The following is an 18,143-nucleotide window of genomic DNA, read 5'->3' on the forward strand; positions in this document are numbered from 1 at the left end:
TCGGAGCGATTGAATGCATGTGTTGAATGATTCACCATCAAATCAAAAATGCTCTTAGTAATGTAGACGTATTTGTCTGGGGGTTATGACATAGGGAACGAGTCATGTTTACCCCTGATCAAACCTAGGTGTAGAGTGCCATGGAATATCGAGGGTGTATTCAACGACGACTTGGATGTGTAAGGGGTATGTACCTAGGGTAGGAGTCTGTAATAATATTTGTATGACGAAGCCTAGCACGGTTCTAGTAACGATGTCACCTCCTAAATGAACGAAATAATGAAATTTACAACGATACCAACAAAGTTCCCCACGTGTTCATCCGGGCTATCAGCTTTTACGTGCCAGGTAGGTATGTCTTACAAGGGGGTACCTACATACCTTAAAAAGGGGGGGGTAGGGGGCAGCCGACAGCTTCGTAACCACGAAAATCAGCCTCATTCAAGGCTTTGAACTAATTGTGGGGGCTAACGTTACATAAGTTACCTAATGTACGTAATCCTGCGCATCGATTATCTAATGGGGCTCAGCTGATTCCCCCCGCTATGGTTCCAATGACCTAGATTGTTTGCCAGTTTAGCTTGCTCAAGCCTCCGCCACGGCAAACGCAACCGAATTTTCTCCATATGACTTCTTCTTTTTCCCTGCCAAGGCTTTCTTTTCTTACAAGCCGCATTCACTATCGTCGCCTAGCATAGCGCCGGTGGTTGCTAAGCTCCGTCCGCGTATGCGCATCGCCGCGTGTTTCCGCTTTGATGTACATTATGTACATTATAGTAATCAGCTGCCTGGCTGCGAGGCGAAATGGCTGCGCCTCCTAATTGCGATGGCTATTGTCAGCAACGTCGTCGCTTATTGGGTTAGGTATGTATTGTACATGTAAGTATGAAACCAGCCTCAATTAAGTACTTTATGTACCTAGCTACCTAGAACTATAATTTAAGTTCTGCTTACTTATAAATAAGCTTCATCGACCTTTCTTTATTTTCGGTGAACTTATTACATTTTCTTCTTTTCCTCTCTTCCTCTTTTCTTACCATAAACATTCAATAAACTTCACTTCCTCTCACACCCCTAAAGGCTATTCTTCATAGCGTATAAAAATCGCTTTAGAATATTTACTTTCAACTCACTCATATCCTCTATTCCTAAGAAAGAAAGAAAGAAAGAAAAACACATTCGACATCGCGAGCCTCGCCACCGATATCAACATGTCAGCAGCAGACTACTACGGTAACAATGGAGGTGGTTATCCCCCACCTCGACACCAACAGGGCTCGTCGCCTTACCCCCCACAACCTCAATACGCTCAGACGCCCTCGCATTCCCCGTATCCATCTCAACCAAACTACGCAAACGGTACCCCCTCCCCGGCGCCTTACCCCGCTCAGCCCACCTACGCCCAGTCGCCAGCCCCGTCGCAGCAGGGCTACCTTACTCCTTACCAACCACAGTCCCAGCACTCGCGACCCGGTTCCGCTCACTCGGATGCTGGCTATGCGCCGCCTCCGTACCCACAGAACGATGGCCGTCATCCAGGATCACGCCCTCACTCTGCAGATCCCTACGCCACCCAGAATGACCGCGATCCGAACTACAACCAGGCGCAAGCTGGCGAGGACGGCGAGCGTGGTCTAGGCGCGACTTTACTTGGAGGCGGAGCCGGCGGCTTCCTCGGCCACAAGCTCGGTAAGGGCAAGCTGGGCACCATGCTTGGTAGTGCCGTTGGTGCGGTGGCTGCCAATTTGATAGAGAACAAGTTGGAGAAGCGCCATTCGAATCAGGGCCATGATCAAGCTTATGGACAGGGATATGGGCATGGTTACGGACATCATGGACAAGGCCACCATGGCCATCACAGCCATCACGGCCATCATGGACATCATGGGCAACACGGGCACCACGGGCATCACGGCTAGGGCTGGTAGATCATCTAATAGTTCAGCAGAACGGTTAGATTGCTACAGCAGATGCTAAAGGGGTTCCCCCCGCTTCCCTAACGATTGATTTGATATTATGAACGGCGGCGTATTGGTCGGTATAGGTCGGTGTTATTGGTATAGGCTTCGGTGGTTTCCCGTTTCTTTCAGATTCCGGTAAAGAAACAACGAGATGATGTTATGGTTCCTTATGTGGTTATTGCGAGAAGTAGGAGGTTAGTTGTGAGGAGTACTTATTACCTACTACCTATAATGCTCTCGTCGACGAGGGTATTCTTAACAGCTCACAGTTGGCTGGCACAAGTTTGAAATACATCTAGTTACATGATTACCTACCTATGTTTTAATAGTGCAATGATGAAGACACATTGTAGAACCCATATAAAGAGTATTAGTAAAAGTGTCTGATTGACAAGTCGCTACTCGATAGTGAGCTGCTCAATATGATGATAATGATGGATTCTCTAATGTCCAGTAGCCACGTCAAAACTATCCGCCTAAAGGTCTAATATATAAAGGTCTAACCTAATATATTTACATTTAATCAACTCGAAGCGCGACCATGGCGCGTGGGATGGTTGGAGTACTCTAGCAGAGCCAATGTATATATATATCCCTTGGCATGAGAAATGTCTCCTGCGCATCCTCTGCTCTTGCAAAATAAAATCATAATTCCACCGTCTTTCAAGCTGCTCAACGGGATGGTTGATAGGAGGTTTCTCAGGGGTAATATGGTCATCGGTCAGGAAATCTTCGGTGCCATGTCCCTCAATAGTAACAGTCTGCTCCACGGCGGACTGTGTGGTGGTCCTCGTCGATAGGCTGCTCGACAGGGTTATATTCGAAGTATAGGATCGTATCTAGCCTCTTGGGCAGATGATGATGATGATGATGATGATAACGTTTACGTCTATTGGTGACTATAAGCTACTTAGGTAAGTAGTTGCCTATAGCCTGCGCATCTTTGGCGCAGAGACGTCTAATATCCTCAAAATCTCCAAATATCAACTTGCGGGTACGTTGCTGTTAAAATGTCCCTGGAATGCGCTGGGGTCTTTTAGGTGTATTCAGTAATAGTTGTGCTGTTTGGATACTTGATTTACAGTTCGCGGTGTTGTAGACGAAGAGTTTATTTATGTCGTGTTGCTACGAAATATTGGTTGTGGTCGGGTAAGGTCCGTCGTGACGATGTAGCTGCTTGTGCCCAATATGGGACTTTTTCCAGGGCGTCGCCGTATTGATCCAGTAGCTCTTGGTCCTTGAGGTCTTTCTCATTCTGCGATGGTGTTGGATTAGCCTGGTAGGGTCCCCACGCAAATCCCTCGAATTGTGGTTGTCGCGGGATCTCATTCTTCGGCGGCATGGTGTAGTGACGCGGCAGCTTTGTCGCTGTTGCTAGTGATGGGATGACTATGAGAATGATACTCTACTGCTGACTAGAGGAGGTGATAGGAGGTTTCTAGTTCTTATGGTGTAAGTGGCATTATTTGAATATAAAGTATCTAAAATTGTTAGCTTCCATATAATGCTGAGTGTCTGATACATATAGGGCACTTACTAGGTTTTGCTTTTTAATTTGCAATTAGGTGTGAATGCTTGTTTTGAAGCTTCTGTTCAAGTAGAATAATTTCGGAGACAAGAGGCACGTTTTGTGTATTAGACCGACCATAGTGTGAAATGACATGGGGTCTATCATGCCACTAACTTGAGTTCAACTGATCTTAATTATAGCAGCTACCTCTGCTAACAGGTAACCTTGGTCTTTCTTCCTCTTGATGGTGTCGACGCCTTTGATAGCCTCGTGTAGCTGTCTATGTAGTTGAAAGAACTTCTTTTTTTTAGTGATTATATTGTCTCCCAATCTCATCGTGTTGGCAAGTTGTTCGATATTGCTTGTCTAATCTACAATACCATAGAGTTATTGGTGAAACTACCAAGCTACTAGCACAAATTCATGTCTCGTTGGGAAGCCATCCCTCGGCCCTGTCATAGGAATAGAGAACTTAATGCCAACGTCTTCGAGAATGAGATATCTATAATTACTTGTTAGATTCATATCATCTTAAGCTCAGCATTCTGAACACTTACCTTGCATACTTTGCGGATATATGGAAACCAAGTGACCGATGTGATGAGGTAGAGGCTAGAGGACCTGCAAGAAGAAGGCGAAAAGAGAATAAGGGGATGCAATAGTCTAAGACCCGGCTTTCGTCCATGCAGAAATGAAATAAAGATAACAGCCCACCTTCTCGATGTACCACCCCAAAGAGGGAAGAGAACTAGCGTTAAGCAGCCAGACTGCTCTCCAGTCCCCCAGTAATGACAATCAGTACAAAGACCCTAAGCCAAACCCAAGGCCTTGAGCGAAGATCTCATCCTCCAGACGGCACATTCCCTTAAATCAACACCAATCCTTGATTGGTACATGCACCCCATAAATGCATGATACATATCAGCCCGCTTGCGAGGCAGGGCTGACGCCAATCCGGCGAAGGATGGCCATGGGGTACAAGGGGGATTGTGCCGAATGAAAGGAATGAATTCTTGCGACTACAAAACTGTTGAGTCAGTGTTAGGACTAGGTATAACTGTACATTACCAAGGTTCTGAGAGTAGTCTACTGCTTATCCGCCGGCTTCTTCGGTCTCTTTGGAACGATAAACGGGTTGGCAGGTCGCTTCTTTAATTTCATTAGTGATTGGAAGTCTGCGTCGTTCTTCTTCTTTTGCCACCCCTCCTTCAACTTCTCCTCGGCCTCCACGACCAGAATATTCTTCTTGTTCTGCTCGTCTCGGTTGTGCTTGCTTGCTGTGTCTAACTTCTCCATTGTGGCACTCAAACGCTCATCATCACTCTCTGTAAAGGGAAGCCCATCGGTCTCCTTGTGAGGCAAGCCCTCGGCACCAATCGTGTAGTAAGTGTCAGGGAGGAGGGCTCCCTTCACAGCTGCTTGATCGAAAGCCCTTTGCTTCCCGCCACGTCCCATGATGCTTCCTTTTGAGCGCTCCTCTATATTGCCCTCGAGGGTCTTCTTGAGGGCGCTGAGGTCTAACTTGGCCGCCTCCCGTGGCTTTGATGGAAGCAGCCAAGCTTTAGGAATGCTAGAGAAGGCTGGGGCTTGAGGTCGCACCTGCACAGGTGGAGCCTTATTTCGAGAAGTCTCGACAGAGGGATCCTCTCCCATAGGAGTATCTTCCATATCGGAACTACTGGCAACCATAGGTTCTTCAAATATCGGCCCTGGTGCTTCGAATACCAGTTCCTCGTTTCCCATATATGGGTTACTTGGCGGGGCAATAGTAGTCTGGCTTAAGATACCGATATTGGAGGTAAAGTTAGAAGTGGATGTAGGTGTATGTATGGCGGTAGTGGTGTTAGTCGGATTATAATTTGGGATGGGAGGAGTATTAGGAATAGGCTGGATGTGTATGGGTCCAGTCTCTGTAAAGGGAGCTTCCGTCATAAGTTCATCCGGAATATCTTGCTCTTCCTGATGGCCATCTACTTCTGGTGCATCTCCCATAGGTTCTTCGTGGTCAGGGTCTTGACCATTCCCAAGATCCGTACTTGCTAGGTCTGCCGCCAGCTCCTCCTCAAGTGTCTGCTCCATCAGTTCTAGAATATCATCATCGGATTCGGTGTTCATTGTCCCCGGACCTGGTTCACCCGTTTCGACTTCTTCAGTTTCGACATCCATTGCCTCTTGAATTTGATCATCGGTTTGGGGGTTCTATCCCATTGAAGCCGAGTGATCAGAATTCATTGTCTCGTTTGCATTAATCTGCTGGTTTTGATGATCCGAGGAGCCCTGGTCAACTTGGCTCTGCTCCGGGAAGGTAAGTTGTCCGATATGAGTGAAACCTGGGTGACTAGAATAGGACATTGAAGCGTACTGTTCGGGTTCGATAGGCTCCTCATCGTCGTAATAGAACATCTGCGCGGATTGTTCGCCACCAAAGTCAAATATAGGGGCAGACTGACCAGCTTCCGCGGATTGCTCGTTGACGAAATAGGGCGCAGATGTATATTGCTCACCACCGAAATTAAAAGTAAGGTCAGGTTGCTGAGCTTCTGTGAACTGCTCATTACCGTAAGACAACACCGGAATTGGCTGTGGAGCCTGAGTTGGCTGCTCATTAAGGAAGGAGGATATAGGTGTATGTTGTTCGGGCTGAATAAACTGTTCAGCGCCGAAATTAAAGATGACAGCAGGCTGTTCAACCTCTGTAGGCTGCTCATTGACGAGAGAGAACATGGGTGTGGATTGTCCAACACCGAAGTCAAGAGCGGAGGTAGATTGTCCGGCTTCAGTAGACTGCTCGCTGTTGTATGTGAACGCGGGGGTAGGTTGGGTTAGAGTATGCTGTTCACTGTCGAAAAGATGACCATTTTCGACAGCTTGTTCTATGCTCACAGGGTTCTCCAAAAATTGTATATTGGAATCGAACTCTGCTGGCGCGGGGAAGATATGTGGCTCATGAATAACAATCTGCTCGCTGCTAAACTGGTTGTCCTCGACCTGCTGCGAATCATCTAGAGACAACATATCGTTTAGTATATTGTCAATAATCTCTTCCCATTGTGCCATATCATTGGATGGTTGCTCATAATGTGAGAGCTGTTCAATAGAATGATCCTCCGCAATGGGCTCCTCGCTAGGCTGTTCGATTGCATATTGCTCAACCGAGGGTTCCTCCTTAAGAGTCTCTGAAATAGTGGGCTCATCTATTGAATTCGTCTCAGCAAGCTGATCAATGAGAGGCATCTCCTGAATCTCGGGGTACTGGGAGGTAGGCTGTTCAGTATTGGCCCGGACAATGGATTGCTGCTCTGCAGGAGGTAGCTCGAAGGTAGTAGGGTCGTTGGTCGAGGGGTTTTCGGTACTATGTCCCTCAACAGCAACAGCTTGCTCAATGACCAGCTGCTCTACAGCAGGCTGGAAATCTAGAGGCTCTTCTTCGGCGGGTTGAGAAATGGGAGAACCATGAATAGGAGGCATCTCGATAGAAAGCATGTCATCACTGAGCTTCTCAGGGGCAGACTCCTCAGGGGTAGGCTTCTCAATGACGGACTGCTCGATGATAGGCTGCTCGATGGTAGGCTGGTCAATAGAAGACCGGTCAATAGAAGACTGCAGAATACTAGGTTGGTTGCTAACAGGCTCCTTAGACTTAGGTGCGCCTTCAGTCGGCTTCGGCTGGTTATGTTGCTTGGCCATAGCCCACTTGTTCCTAAGGTATTCACGTGAAGAGATCGTCTGACCTGGAGCCTGTAGTATCTCCTCGACAAGCCCTGTTTCGGTACCCTGTTCTTTCATAAGCAATGATCTTCGAAGAAATGTAATTCTCGGCTTGGTCTTTCGAAAGATCTCGAGAACGGACTCGTGAGAGTGGACTATGGGTGTAGGCATAGGCGGCTCAAGAGAGGTAATAGGGGGCGTGTCTGTGACAGTTATGATCGCAGATATGGCCAGTTGAGGTTGAGGTCGAGGTTTGTTGTGAGCGTCCATCTGCGTGCTAGCGTGAATCATCTTAGGCTTTCTTAGAACTCGACATAACTTGCGCCAGAGAGTAAGAGGGAGCTTTAAGATAGACACGGTAATGCGCAGGATGAGAGCCAAGGGACGGAGCATGAACAAATATGTGCAGTGGGTTCGTGTGAGAGCCACGGAAAGTACCTATGATATAAGACGTCAAAATCAGGGGCGAGCATAAGGGTCGGGATGAGAATTACCTGGAGAGGGATGCGTCGAAGAGAGGGGGTTGCAGCGCAGACAATCATGACAAGATCAAGAATAAACATATTCTTGTCGCAAGTAAGAAACTTATGCATTATCATGGTCGTCGCAACGGTAGTCGCGCTGGGATACGTAACACCCCAAGAATCTTTGCATGCACACATGAGCGCGATGCCGTGGATCTCCCGTAGAACACCTCCTCCAAAGGCATACTTCACGCAAATAGCCGTAAGAGTGTTTGCCAAGAGGGCGACGATATTGGCAGAGGGATCGCTATCATCATAACCGGAGAGACAAGAGATCATAACGAGGCCGATAGCTCCTCCAAAGGGGGCGGCGAACATGGCGTCAAGGGCCAGAAGGAAGGGGACGAGGATGGTGATGGCGTACATGATGAAAGACTTGGTCGATCAATGTAATAATAGAAGGGTAAATAGAAGAGTAAGGTGAATAGGGGAGGGACGGAGAGGGGGAGGGGGGATAGGGTTGGTAATAGATAGATAAATCAATGAATCAACTGAAGTCAATGATTAAGACAATAAGATGAATCGATTGATGAATCAATAATCGAGTGGATTGATTGATTGATGTATTGAATACTTGTTTGGATCGAAGGATCAATAGATCAATGAATCAATGTGTAGTCGGATAGTGTAACTAATAACATGTGTATGTCGAAGACGAAGACAAAGTCGAAGACGAAGACGAGAATATTTGCACTTAGTTAACTTGTAGAAAGAAAAGAAGGAAGAGAAAGAGTTCAGTTTGGGTAACAGGTCTGTAGAATTAAATAGAGAAAGTTTGCGCCGGTGATTGTGGGAATAATCAGTTGTAACATTGGTACTTTGGCAACAAATCAATTTTAGAATTAGGAAAGAGGAAGGCACGATGCTCGAATTTTCATATGTACCTTAAGTATCATAAGTTGAATCAACCACTCAACACATCTCAGGCAGGTCGTTACTGCAGTTTTACACATATTGTCTGTGCATCTTTTACTGCTAAGGTTGGAAGGTTGGAAGGTACACAACTACAGCTAATCAACATCTGCAAACGGTCACTTTACAGGTGTAGATATTCCACACGGGGAGCAGTTGCCTTAAGAGAGATTTAATCATTTTTATTTCACAGGAAAACCAGAATCAACTATTAAATAATTATTAGATGATATTTTGGGATTAACAGAAACATCAATTTCTGTCTAAAATGTAACATAACATTGCTAAAGCCTTCGGTTCCAACACTGAGTTGTTAGTAGGGATTATACATTAGAGACCCGGGTTAACTTTAAGTATCACTTCAAACCATGTATTTTCGAATTTGATCTCAAGTCAATAAATGTATTCAATTCAAACTATATAAACGGCTTAATGCGATACTTATTTCAAAACCGTGACTCATTAATGGTGATTGTATAATACAAGTAGTTGTTGTGTAATGATTCTGGTTGGTCTGATTATGTAAACTCTTGAATTGTTTGTGCAACTGTGCAATGATTGGATGATAACGCGACCCACCTTCCAAAAATAGTATATTTCTTTTTCTAGAGCAGGGTTCCCCGGATTTTAGCTGCAGATTAATTGATCTAGATCTAGCAAAGGGATACGTACCAAGATCAGTTGATTCGGATTTCGGAAGGGAAAAGAAACAAAAGTAGATACGTATCGAAGTGGTTCAGGCACCGATTTATTGCAGAATGTTGGCTTACTTTTAAGTTGGTACCTTCAATATGCCAGAGGTACATACATGCCAAAGGTACATAGGTACGATGCTAGCATGAAAGCTCGGGTACAACGAATTCTGCCCCCTTAGTTACGACCAGCTGCCCACGCGTTTCAACGCACCTACAAACCAGATGAGTACCACATATATTCAACATTTATCTAGATAACTCAAGTGAGCATTTAGTTAAATATAAACACTAGAAAGCTTAAGTACGGTCGGTTTATAAAACACGTAGTATGTATTTTTTAAATAGTAATGTTGAGGTCTACTTATAACAGCTTATGGTATGTTCATGGAATGATCTTTAAAGAAGAAAACAATTAAATGTAAATTAAATATAAGTAGTAAAAAGGCGAGTAATGTTGCATAAGAGGTATTATGTTCCTTAAAAATTTACCTAGGTAGTTTATAAACTAAATTGCCTACATAAGACTTATTATCAGCATCTTTTCAACCTAAGCTGACATGTTTAAAGACGCTTTAAGTGATGCAATACTAAGACCAGAAAAAGAGTATCTTAAATAGTTAATAGCAATATAAGTGTTAAAGTTTGTAATGTATTTACTTTATGTATGTATAGTTGAGGGCGCGTATATGTATGGGCTAAAAATGCAAAGGACATGAATTTACTACATTTCTTTTCCTATAAGATCTACGGTCTTAACTCCTTTTGCAACTACAATAAATACTTGCTATCCTATAGCATATTCTTGTCCGCTAGGACTTGTTCACCATATTTGAATCAATGTTCTTATTTCGAGTTTATTCGTGCGTACATCCATTAATTACGATAAATCCAAAACTCGTCGCTAAATGTCATATGTTCTATCTAATATACAAATAAAAACCATATATCTACCTAATCTATATATTATCTTCGCCCCTGTTCCAAATCCTCTATTATTTGTATTTCCGGGTTATTATTCGAGAGAACGCCATCGGAAACCACGATCTCGGGAGCTGCTTCTTTTTCTCGAGTTGTATAATTTTCTTGCTTTTCTTTCGACGACGATTCCGTCTTCTTCGGCTTCCACATCCTACTAAAGACAGTGCCGATCTTGGAAAAGAATTTAGCTAGAAGCTTATATACAGCAACGACGGGTGCGGTTACGATCTCAGTGATCCTGGCGAATAGGGCGTCCGGGAATAGTCGTATAACAATAGCCCACGGGAGCGAAATGGCTGCTGCCACCAGGCAGATAGCCCATTGCACGCCGTTGATAGCAGTGATCTCGAACGCAGCGCCTCCTACGAAGACAATGGCGATCTGAGCGCCAACCATAATAATGTTAATTATAATGAAGAATTTGTTGCGAAGCACACCTTCGAAGATGTTGAACTTGTTATCCAGGCGTCGGTTGTTAAATTCGTTGAAAATTTGCATCCATACGAACGTGTTGAAGACCATAGTGTTGAGCTCAGTTTTCTGGGTTTGATTATTGGGATCATATCCTAGGATGGAAGCACCGGCGAAGTGTAGGATTAATGTAACGATGAGTTGGTAAATTGCTTGTCCTACAATCATTTTCCACATATTGGTTGTAATGAGGGGTGCGCTCTTCGGTTGGGGTTTGCGGTCAAGGATCTTTTCAGTTGGAGGGTCCGTTGCGAGTGCGAGGGCTGCAAAGGTATCCATGATGAGGTTTACCCAGAGTAATTGCACGGCAGTAAGTACGGAATGCATCTCGGGGTCGGCAACGGCAGATATGAAGGCGAGGAGCACGGCGGTAATATTAACGGTAATTTGGAACTAGAAGAATGATTAGTATCATACAGAGATAGTCCTAGTTGCTTGTGTCATGTTGACCGCAAACTCACCTGAAGAAACTTCTGAACGGCGTCGTTAACTGCTCGTCCCCATTTGAGAGCAGTAAGAATAGAGGCGAAGTTATCGTCCATCAGTACAATTTCCGAAGCCTCCTTAGCCACCTCAGTTCCGCAGATGCCCATCGAAAAACCGACATCGGCAGTCTTAAGAGCTGGAGCATCGTTGGTGCCATCTCCAGTAACAGCTACTGTTTCTCCAAGAGCCTTGAGTCTCGCGACTAGAATCCTCTTATCCTCAGGTGACGAGCGCGCAAGTACTTGTAGCTTGGGTAATTTGGCATCCATCTCATCCTGGCTAAGTCTCCTAAAATCAGGACCTTCCATGATAAGGCCATCGGTGTAAATACCACATTCGGCGGCGATGGCCTGAGCGGTTACAGCGTTGTCTCCGGTAACCATGCGAACGACGACACCAGCAAGTTGAGCTTTTCGAACCGCCTCGGGGACACCCGGTCTTACGGGATCCTGGATACCCACCAAACCAAACCAAACCAAGTTCTTTAATACTGAGCCGAATTTGACATAGCCATCTTCCATCTCGGCTTCGACAGGTGGCCAACTCTCAAAATCTCTGTATACGATACCGATGGTCCTGAGCGATCCCTTGGCATAAGAATCTATAATAGATGTTATGCCATCACGATCGCTATTTGAAAGCTCGCTTGTAGCAAGAGACTGAACATCTGCCTTCGCGCTGCAATAGTTTAAGAGGATTTCCGAAGCTCCCTTCACTAAAAGCCTATATCCAGAATTGTCTCGTAGCTTGATGACTGCGCCCATGCACTTCTTAGCCGAGTCGAAAGGCATCATTTGAATTGCCTGTTCATTGTTGCGGGCCTCAGCCAATGATTGCATCGCAAGGTAGTCCCTTGCTAGCTGAAGCAGTGCTGTCTCAGTCTTGGAACCAATAAAAGCGAATTGGCCATCTTCCTCGCCCTCAAAGGCAGTGGAGTTGATAGCTATTGATTGCACAATAGCATCCTTGGTTTTTTGACTAAGACCGGCCGCCCACTGGGAGACGCTCTGAATACCTGGCTTCTCGCTTTCGGATTTGGCAAAGCTTGATTGGCCAAATGTTCCCGCGACAACTGTCATTTTGTTGGTTGTTAATGTTCCCGTTTTGTCGGAACAAATTGCGGTGGCGTTGCCCATCGTCTCGCAGGCGCGTAAAACACGGACAAGGTTGTTTTCCTTCAGTAATCGAGTGGTGGCGAAGGCCAGCGCCAAGGTGACCGCCAGGGGCAAACCTTCGGGTACAGCCACAACAACAATAGTCACGGCCACGATCAGGATGTCCAAGAAGGCGGAAGCCTTCCCTGAGCTAGAACGCGTGTCCGTTGAGAGGCCGCCGAGGAAACGAAATAGTAGGACGAAGAAGAGAAGACCAGCTGCTGTACTACCTAGTTTTGCGATAGCAACGGCGAGTCTTTCGAGTTTCTTCTGAAGAGGAGTTGCTTCGATATCTGTTCGGACAGACATCATGATCTTGCCGAAGCTGGAATGCACACCGACAGAAGTGCAGAGGAATGTGCCGACGCCTTCAAGCACCTTGGACCCTGAAATAATAAAGGGGTCGAGCCCTTTTTGGCTGGCGCCTGATTCCAGTATTTCCATAACCTGCCCACCCGGTGTCTTTTTGATAGCGTCAGATTCACCCGTGGCTGAAGATTCATCGCACTTCAAGTCGTTGCCGTTAATATAAATTCCGTCGACGGGGACGAGATCACCGGGTTCGAGGTGTAGGACATCCCCGACCAGGACTTCGTGAACATTAATCATGAATGACTTCCCAGACCGAACAACTTTGATCTCGCGGTCATCTTTCTTGGCGTTAAGTCTGACGAAAGCACGTTCCTTCTGCCAGTCATTGAGTGACCCTACCAGCGTGACGATAAGTATAGCGATGATGATTGCAACGCCTTCAACCCAGTCTACAGATGGTGGTCCTCCTGGTTCAGGGGTCGTCCCGAAAGTTTCGTAAAGGCCAAGTGCCAGCGATATTACTGCGGCTACTGTTAACAAGATGATAACCCTGTCGTTGTAGGCATTCCACATGAGTATCCATATCGATGTGGCTTTCTTCGCTGGTAAAATATTCCTGCCAAAGACTCTTGCTCGGTCAACAAAGGAGTCGGATCCGGGTTGAGGTGTCCGTTCCGATGTCTCTATAAATTTATCTGATGTCCTCCTCACGGCCTGCTCAAACGTAATAGATGTCCGTACAGTTGCCTCGTCGACGCTCAGGCCGGCGTTAATATCGGACTGTAAGCCGCGTGCTATTCCGGAGATGCCGCCTAGCGCTTGAAATGCGGGTAAAGATTTTGGATTTTGAAGTTTGTTTAACTGACCCGGGCTGAAAGCAAACGGATTATTTTCGACCTGGAAATCCGCCTCCGAGCCGGGATCTGGATGGAGAGCTGCTTCGGGATCTACTGATAACACACTTGCTCCACAATCGGATGGGACTGGTGTTTGGAAAGGGTTAGAGTGAGCTGGCGTTAGAAAAGGATTCGATATGCTCGAAATGTTAGAGACGAAGGAACCGGCAGGCGTCACCGCTCTGGTTTCATTAGTATCGCTCCTTGGACGCGTTCGTGTATCGATCGCTAGCGTTGGCGGCGCCAAACTATTGCTCGCCATGATTATGAAAATGTATAGCTGCTAGTCTTATCTTAACTTGACAGATGAATAGATATGAGGTAGATCATGGGTTGAGATGGTAATAGGTATAATTTCTAAGATATGATGGAGTATGATAATTATGTAGGCTTTCAAGAACGAACTGGTCGGTGAGGGGGGGGTATCATATAAGAAAGATAAGTTCGGACGGCTGTGAGGTGAGGCCTAGAAAAGGCACATGCTGACGCTGTTAAGGCTCGCCGTATAGAATTTCCACTTTACCGAGGCCAAAGGATGTCGTGGTATTGTTGCCCCAAACTAAACTGGATAGCAGGCTATCCGATACCAAGGACTCTCTTGGCCAGGCTGTGCAAAGCGGAGTAATGCGATGGCGAAAATGCCGGATTAAAGGTACCAGTAGTTGGTAACTTAGATGGTGGACCCGTCGTAATGCAGACCGCAGCTTGATCTTGGGTTATGATATACCTCTAGGTTACCTAGGTATATTAGGTGCTTAATAGATATATAGTACGCGTTGACAGAAAAGAAAGACGCGACTCTTTAAAGTGTTGAGAGTCTGTTCACACCATCTAGACCCGGGCGCAGCTATCAAATCTGTCTTGAAGGTGTAATAAGGAAGGCTATGTTAGGCATATGGCGCGGTGAGAGGCAAATGCTGTGTTGGAGGCCGCTTTTGCTTGAACATAAAAGGCGCTTCCCATCTCCTCAAAGACTGACTATGACGGATTGGCCACGAAGGGTAGGAATTAGTGGTATTGGCGACTAGATCGCTTCTACATACATGCAGTGATTAACAGATACCTAATAGATACCAATACAACGGTTTGAAGGATCAACTACTTACATGTACCTAACATGTATGAAGAGAGGAGAAATTTCTGACGTTCCTCCCTTATGCCAAGAGGGGGTCGAATGAGGCTGTGTAGATGTTAGATACCGCTTTGACCAATTAAAAGTCGGGCGATACGCAGTTTGAACATAACTAACTCTATATTATTCCATCTGTTGATTGGCCTTGCTGCATTGCCCAGTCTAGATTCCTAGTTTGATTTGACTTTTGAGTTTTAAACCCGGATCCGTGGTGCATGGCCGAGTTTCTTCAAACAATTATCGCGATTCATGAGCGAAATTCGCTTTTAACCAATCACATGTGGGAAACCCATCCAATTATACTCAACTCACAACTCACAACTCACAACGACAGCAATACCAAATATACCAAATATACCAAACTAAACTACCTCCAACTAATAATCGGTATTATCACGGACACGTTCCCTTGCTTTAGTCGATGATTGATAACCTGACACGCCAACAAAAGGGCGGAGTCAACTTACAGGTAGCAACCAAGAAAGCCTAGTTTTTAGACAAACAATACCAAGCCCGGCATTAACACTTGGCTTAGATGGACTATTTGGCATGACGCATATAACTACTTCTTTACCATCGCAAAACTTGGGCGAATCTTGTTTTCGTGGCCATGTGGCTCCTTAAAACAAAATCTAGGCAATGCACGATCCGATCGTCTGTAACTATACCTGGTATGCTTTCTACATAATGCATCCATCGCCAACTTTCGACACTTTACTAGCGGTGTCTATAAATTGATCGAGTGACTTGATAAGCATTAGTGGTCCCTATGTACCACTCACTACAAACCACGTAGGCCCCTAATCCAGTACAAGCCCGCAAAGAGTCATTATATGGGCATTGGACTTTATAGACAGAGTGGGTAAAATGCTTAAGTCATCACTAGAAAAGCTAAGCCCTTTCTCATTCCACTATCTCGTCAGCGCCAGTCTAGAGTTGTCCAAGTTGATCCAATAGTCTTAACAGCAGGCGTGTCGAAATTCTTGTCTTTCTAGGAATTAGTAACTATCACACCAGCATGTTGCTTACATTATGATGTGATGCATCGTAAAACGTTCCCCACGGCACGCTACTGAAAGTGAGAAGGCAACTTGTGATTCACGAACTCAAGGCCTTGGCTGTCTTGTGTCAGTTCAGATATGATCCTCCTTGCAAGGCAGACTCGGAAGGCATAAGAAGCTCGGTACGAAAATCGCTTCATCAAAATTATACCGAACAAAGCCGTAAACCAACAAGGAAGGCTTCAAAATGCTAGGTATAAAACTAATTTGATTATTACGCCTTACGAAAGCTATCAGGGAGGGGTTCATACTATCTCTACGTTAAATCAATATAGAAATGGTGATGCTAGGGGATAATATCATCTTGAATACTATTACGATTTGTACGAAGATCTTTGTCGATTAGTTACCTCAAGTAGGACCTTACCCACTCAGAATAGGGGGGAACAAATACAGCCCTGGTACGAAAAGGGGTGTTCTACTTGGCATGCTTGCCGGTATAAAACAATTATAGGAGACTGCAGATTCCGAATTAATCTAGTTCTACGCTACCATACACAGCCTCATTGTATGCAATCAAATGGGCAAGCCGAGGCAGAGGTGGTGAGACCTAAGCAATACGCAGGTTAATTCTGCTTTGGATATCAAATACAACTCTCAGTCAGTCTTTAATATCTTACGGTGGTAAATCAAATTGTAAAAAGATTTTTTTTTAATAAATAGTTTTACGGTATTAAGATTAGTTATGGAGAGTGTTCGCATTGTAGAGCAACAATTAGCAGGCCTCGGAGTTGCTTCCCGTCTAGAGTGAGGGGGATAATATACAAAAAATATATGAAGAAAATGCCTCATACCATGTAACACTAGAGTCACATTTAGGGTGGCTATGTCCTCCCTCGGTGGACGGAAGCTGCAGCTCGTAGAACAGTGAACGTGCAATCTTTTCTGCGATGGCTTGCCAGAAACTGATAAATCAGACACTTATGTGTATTTGAAGATACTCTTCCCCCCTATTTATAGCATAGTATACCTAGATACCTAGGTATGTAGGCCTCATCTTATACATATTGTTCATAGTTTTTAACCATTTTCAATTACCAAAGTCGTATCAATTTGACTCACGACAGGTTATTAGAATCAGATACCGCTTAATGTGATGCTGAATGTCTATTATTGGATTATAAGCTACCAAAGCCCTAAACTACGGAATCATCATCACGTAACTAAAACAAACCTTCGTTGTATTTTGTAATAGAGATATGTGACTATTCCATATGTATATATAAGTGATTTGTCCTAAGATGAGATCTTGCATCATTAACAATATATCGGATGGTCACTTTTCTGTTTCGATCAAGGTTACACTCGGGTGCCTGAGCGAATACAAATATGTAATCGCTATAGATGGAAATCGGACATATCTGGGCGTACTAATTAGATTACATTCGCACAAGGCAGACTTCGAAGGATAGGTAAGGCTGACAGGATCTTAGGTAATAGTAGGATCCCCTCCTATTTGTAATTATCAACGGTATGAGCCTCAAGAATCAAACTACCATGGGACAAAACATCCGATAAGATAGTACGTAAGACCAACCCATCCTTCTGAATCCCTGTTCACTTCTGGAACTATTCTGTGACCTCTTGCGGGAATATGGAGAGTTCGGGGGTAATCAGCGCAAATCGCACCTCAACAGAAAACAGCTACTATTACTTAACCAAGCCACCATAAGCCCCACGATAAGTACGACCAAACGTCCCCAGGATCGGACTTCGTTCTATTCCCATATTCTCCGATCAGTCTAACGGATAGGTACGACTAATCATATTCTTTAAATGCGCCTCATGGGAACACTTTCTGACTAAATCAACCAGTTTGATTTCCAGCAATGCGAGGCGAGACAACATGTTCGCAGACCATACGATGGTTAAAAATTCCCAAGTCGCTAGTGGCTTAGATACCACGTAGTAGACAAGAATCTACATGCCTAGAGAGAAACTATTTTAGCTTAGGTACCCAAAAGAACAATGAAGAGGGTACCAAGGCTCATCGCGTTGCTCTCCTAGCAGTGCGCCGTCGTAGCCTCTTCCATCCAGACTAAAAGACAGAATCCAAACACCATCTACCCGCCTTGTACGCAAGACGGGTGCAAGCACTTCTTGATCCGGATCTGATCAATCCGAAGACGCGGTTCCTGTGTCCGATTAACAGGTATCGCGACGACTTGATCAAATTTCAGGGGCTAATTTACCAACAGAGATTTACCCCCTTGAAGAACTACGCCTTTGACAGTTGGTAGCGCGCTTCTACCGCTAGAATGTCATGAAATGCCTACTTCGGATTATAACCCAATTCACCAAGCGGTCGATTATGATCCCGTAACTGCAAAAGTGAAGGGGCAA

The 18,143-nt window shown here is 45.1% G+C and overlaps 5 protein-coding genes across 5 annotated transcripts; 2 read left to right on the forward strand and 3 right to left on the reverse strand.

Moving 5' to 3' along the window:
- The first annotated feature begins 583 nt into the window (after positions 1-583).
- F4813DRAFT_245039 (uncharacterized protein) lies at positions 584-1,132 on the forward strand. The gene is made up of 2 exons (XM_049240076.1): positions 584-879; positions 966-1,132. Exons 1-2 carry the CDS (start codon positions 728-730, stop codon positions 1,051-1,053), a joined length of 240 nt encoding a protein of 79 aa, XP_049095727.1. The 5' UTR covers positions 584-727; the 3' UTR covers positions 1,054-1,132.
- On the forward strand, positions 964-2,442 carry F4813DRAFT_373371 (uncharacterized protein). The gene has a single exon (XM_049244809.1). The coding sequence runs from the start codon at positions 1,212-1,214 to the stop codon at positions 1,917-1,919; it is 708 nt and encodes a 235-aa protein (XP_049095728.1). The 5' UTR covers positions 964-1,211; the 3' UTR covers positions 1,920-2,442.
- Positions 2,443-4,557: 2,115 nt separating this feature from the next.
- On the reverse strand, positions 4,558-5,637 carry F4813DRAFT_393349 (uncharacterized protein; the record flags this gene model as incomplete). Its single annotated transcript, XM_049247408.1, has 1 exon — positions 4,558-5,637. The coding sequence occupies one exon, from the start codon at positions 5,635-5,637 to the stop codon at positions 4,558-4,560; it is 1,080 nt and encodes a 359-aa protein (XP_049095729.1).
- On the reverse strand, positions 5,558-8,069 carry F4813DRAFT_399619 (uncharacterized protein; the record flags this gene model as incomplete). The annotated part of the gene is made up of 2 exons (XM_049248190.1): positions 5,558-7,617; positions 7,674-8,069. The coding sequence occupies 2 exons, from the start codon at positions 8,067-8,069 to the stop codon at positions 5,671-5,673; spliced, it is 2,343 nt and encodes a 780-aa protein (XP_049095730.1). The 3' UTR covers positions 5,558-5,670.
- A 2,204-nt stretch (positions 8,070-10,273) lies between these two features.
- Positions 10,274-13,869, reverse strand: F4813DRAFT_393351 (plasma membrane calcium-transporting ATPase; the record flags this gene model as incomplete). Its single annotated transcript, XM_049247409.1, has 2 exons — positions 10,274-11,152; positions 11,221-13,869. The coding sequence occupies 2 exons, from the start codon at positions 13,867-13,869 to the stop codon at positions 10,274-10,276; spliced, it is 3,528 nt and encodes a 1,175-aa protein (XP_049095731.1).
- Between the last annotated feature and the right edge of the window lie 4,274 nt (positions 13,870-18,143).

Source organism: Daldinia decipiens (assembly GCF_022478715.1).
Source record: "Daldinia decipiens strain CBS 113046 unplaced genomic scaffold F4813scaffold_43, whole genome shotgun sequence".
In the NCBI taxonomy this organism is placed as follows: Eukaryota; Fungi; Ascomycota; class Sordariomycetes; order Xylariales; family Hypoxylaceae; genus Daldinia; species Daldinia decipiens.

Coding starts and splice junctions, on each gene's coding strand:
- F4813DRAFT_245039 (XM_049240076.1), top strand. CDS start 728: ATGCGCATCGCCGCGTGTTTCCGCTTTGATGTACATTATGTACATTAT. Junction 880..965: donor GTTAGGTATGTATTGTACAT/GTAAGTATGAAA, acceptor CTTATAAATAAG/CTTCATCGACCTTTCTTTAT.
- F4813DRAFT_373371 (XM_049244809.1), top strand. CDS start 1,212: ATGTCAGCAGCAGACTACTACGGTAACAATGGAGGTGGTTATCCCCCA.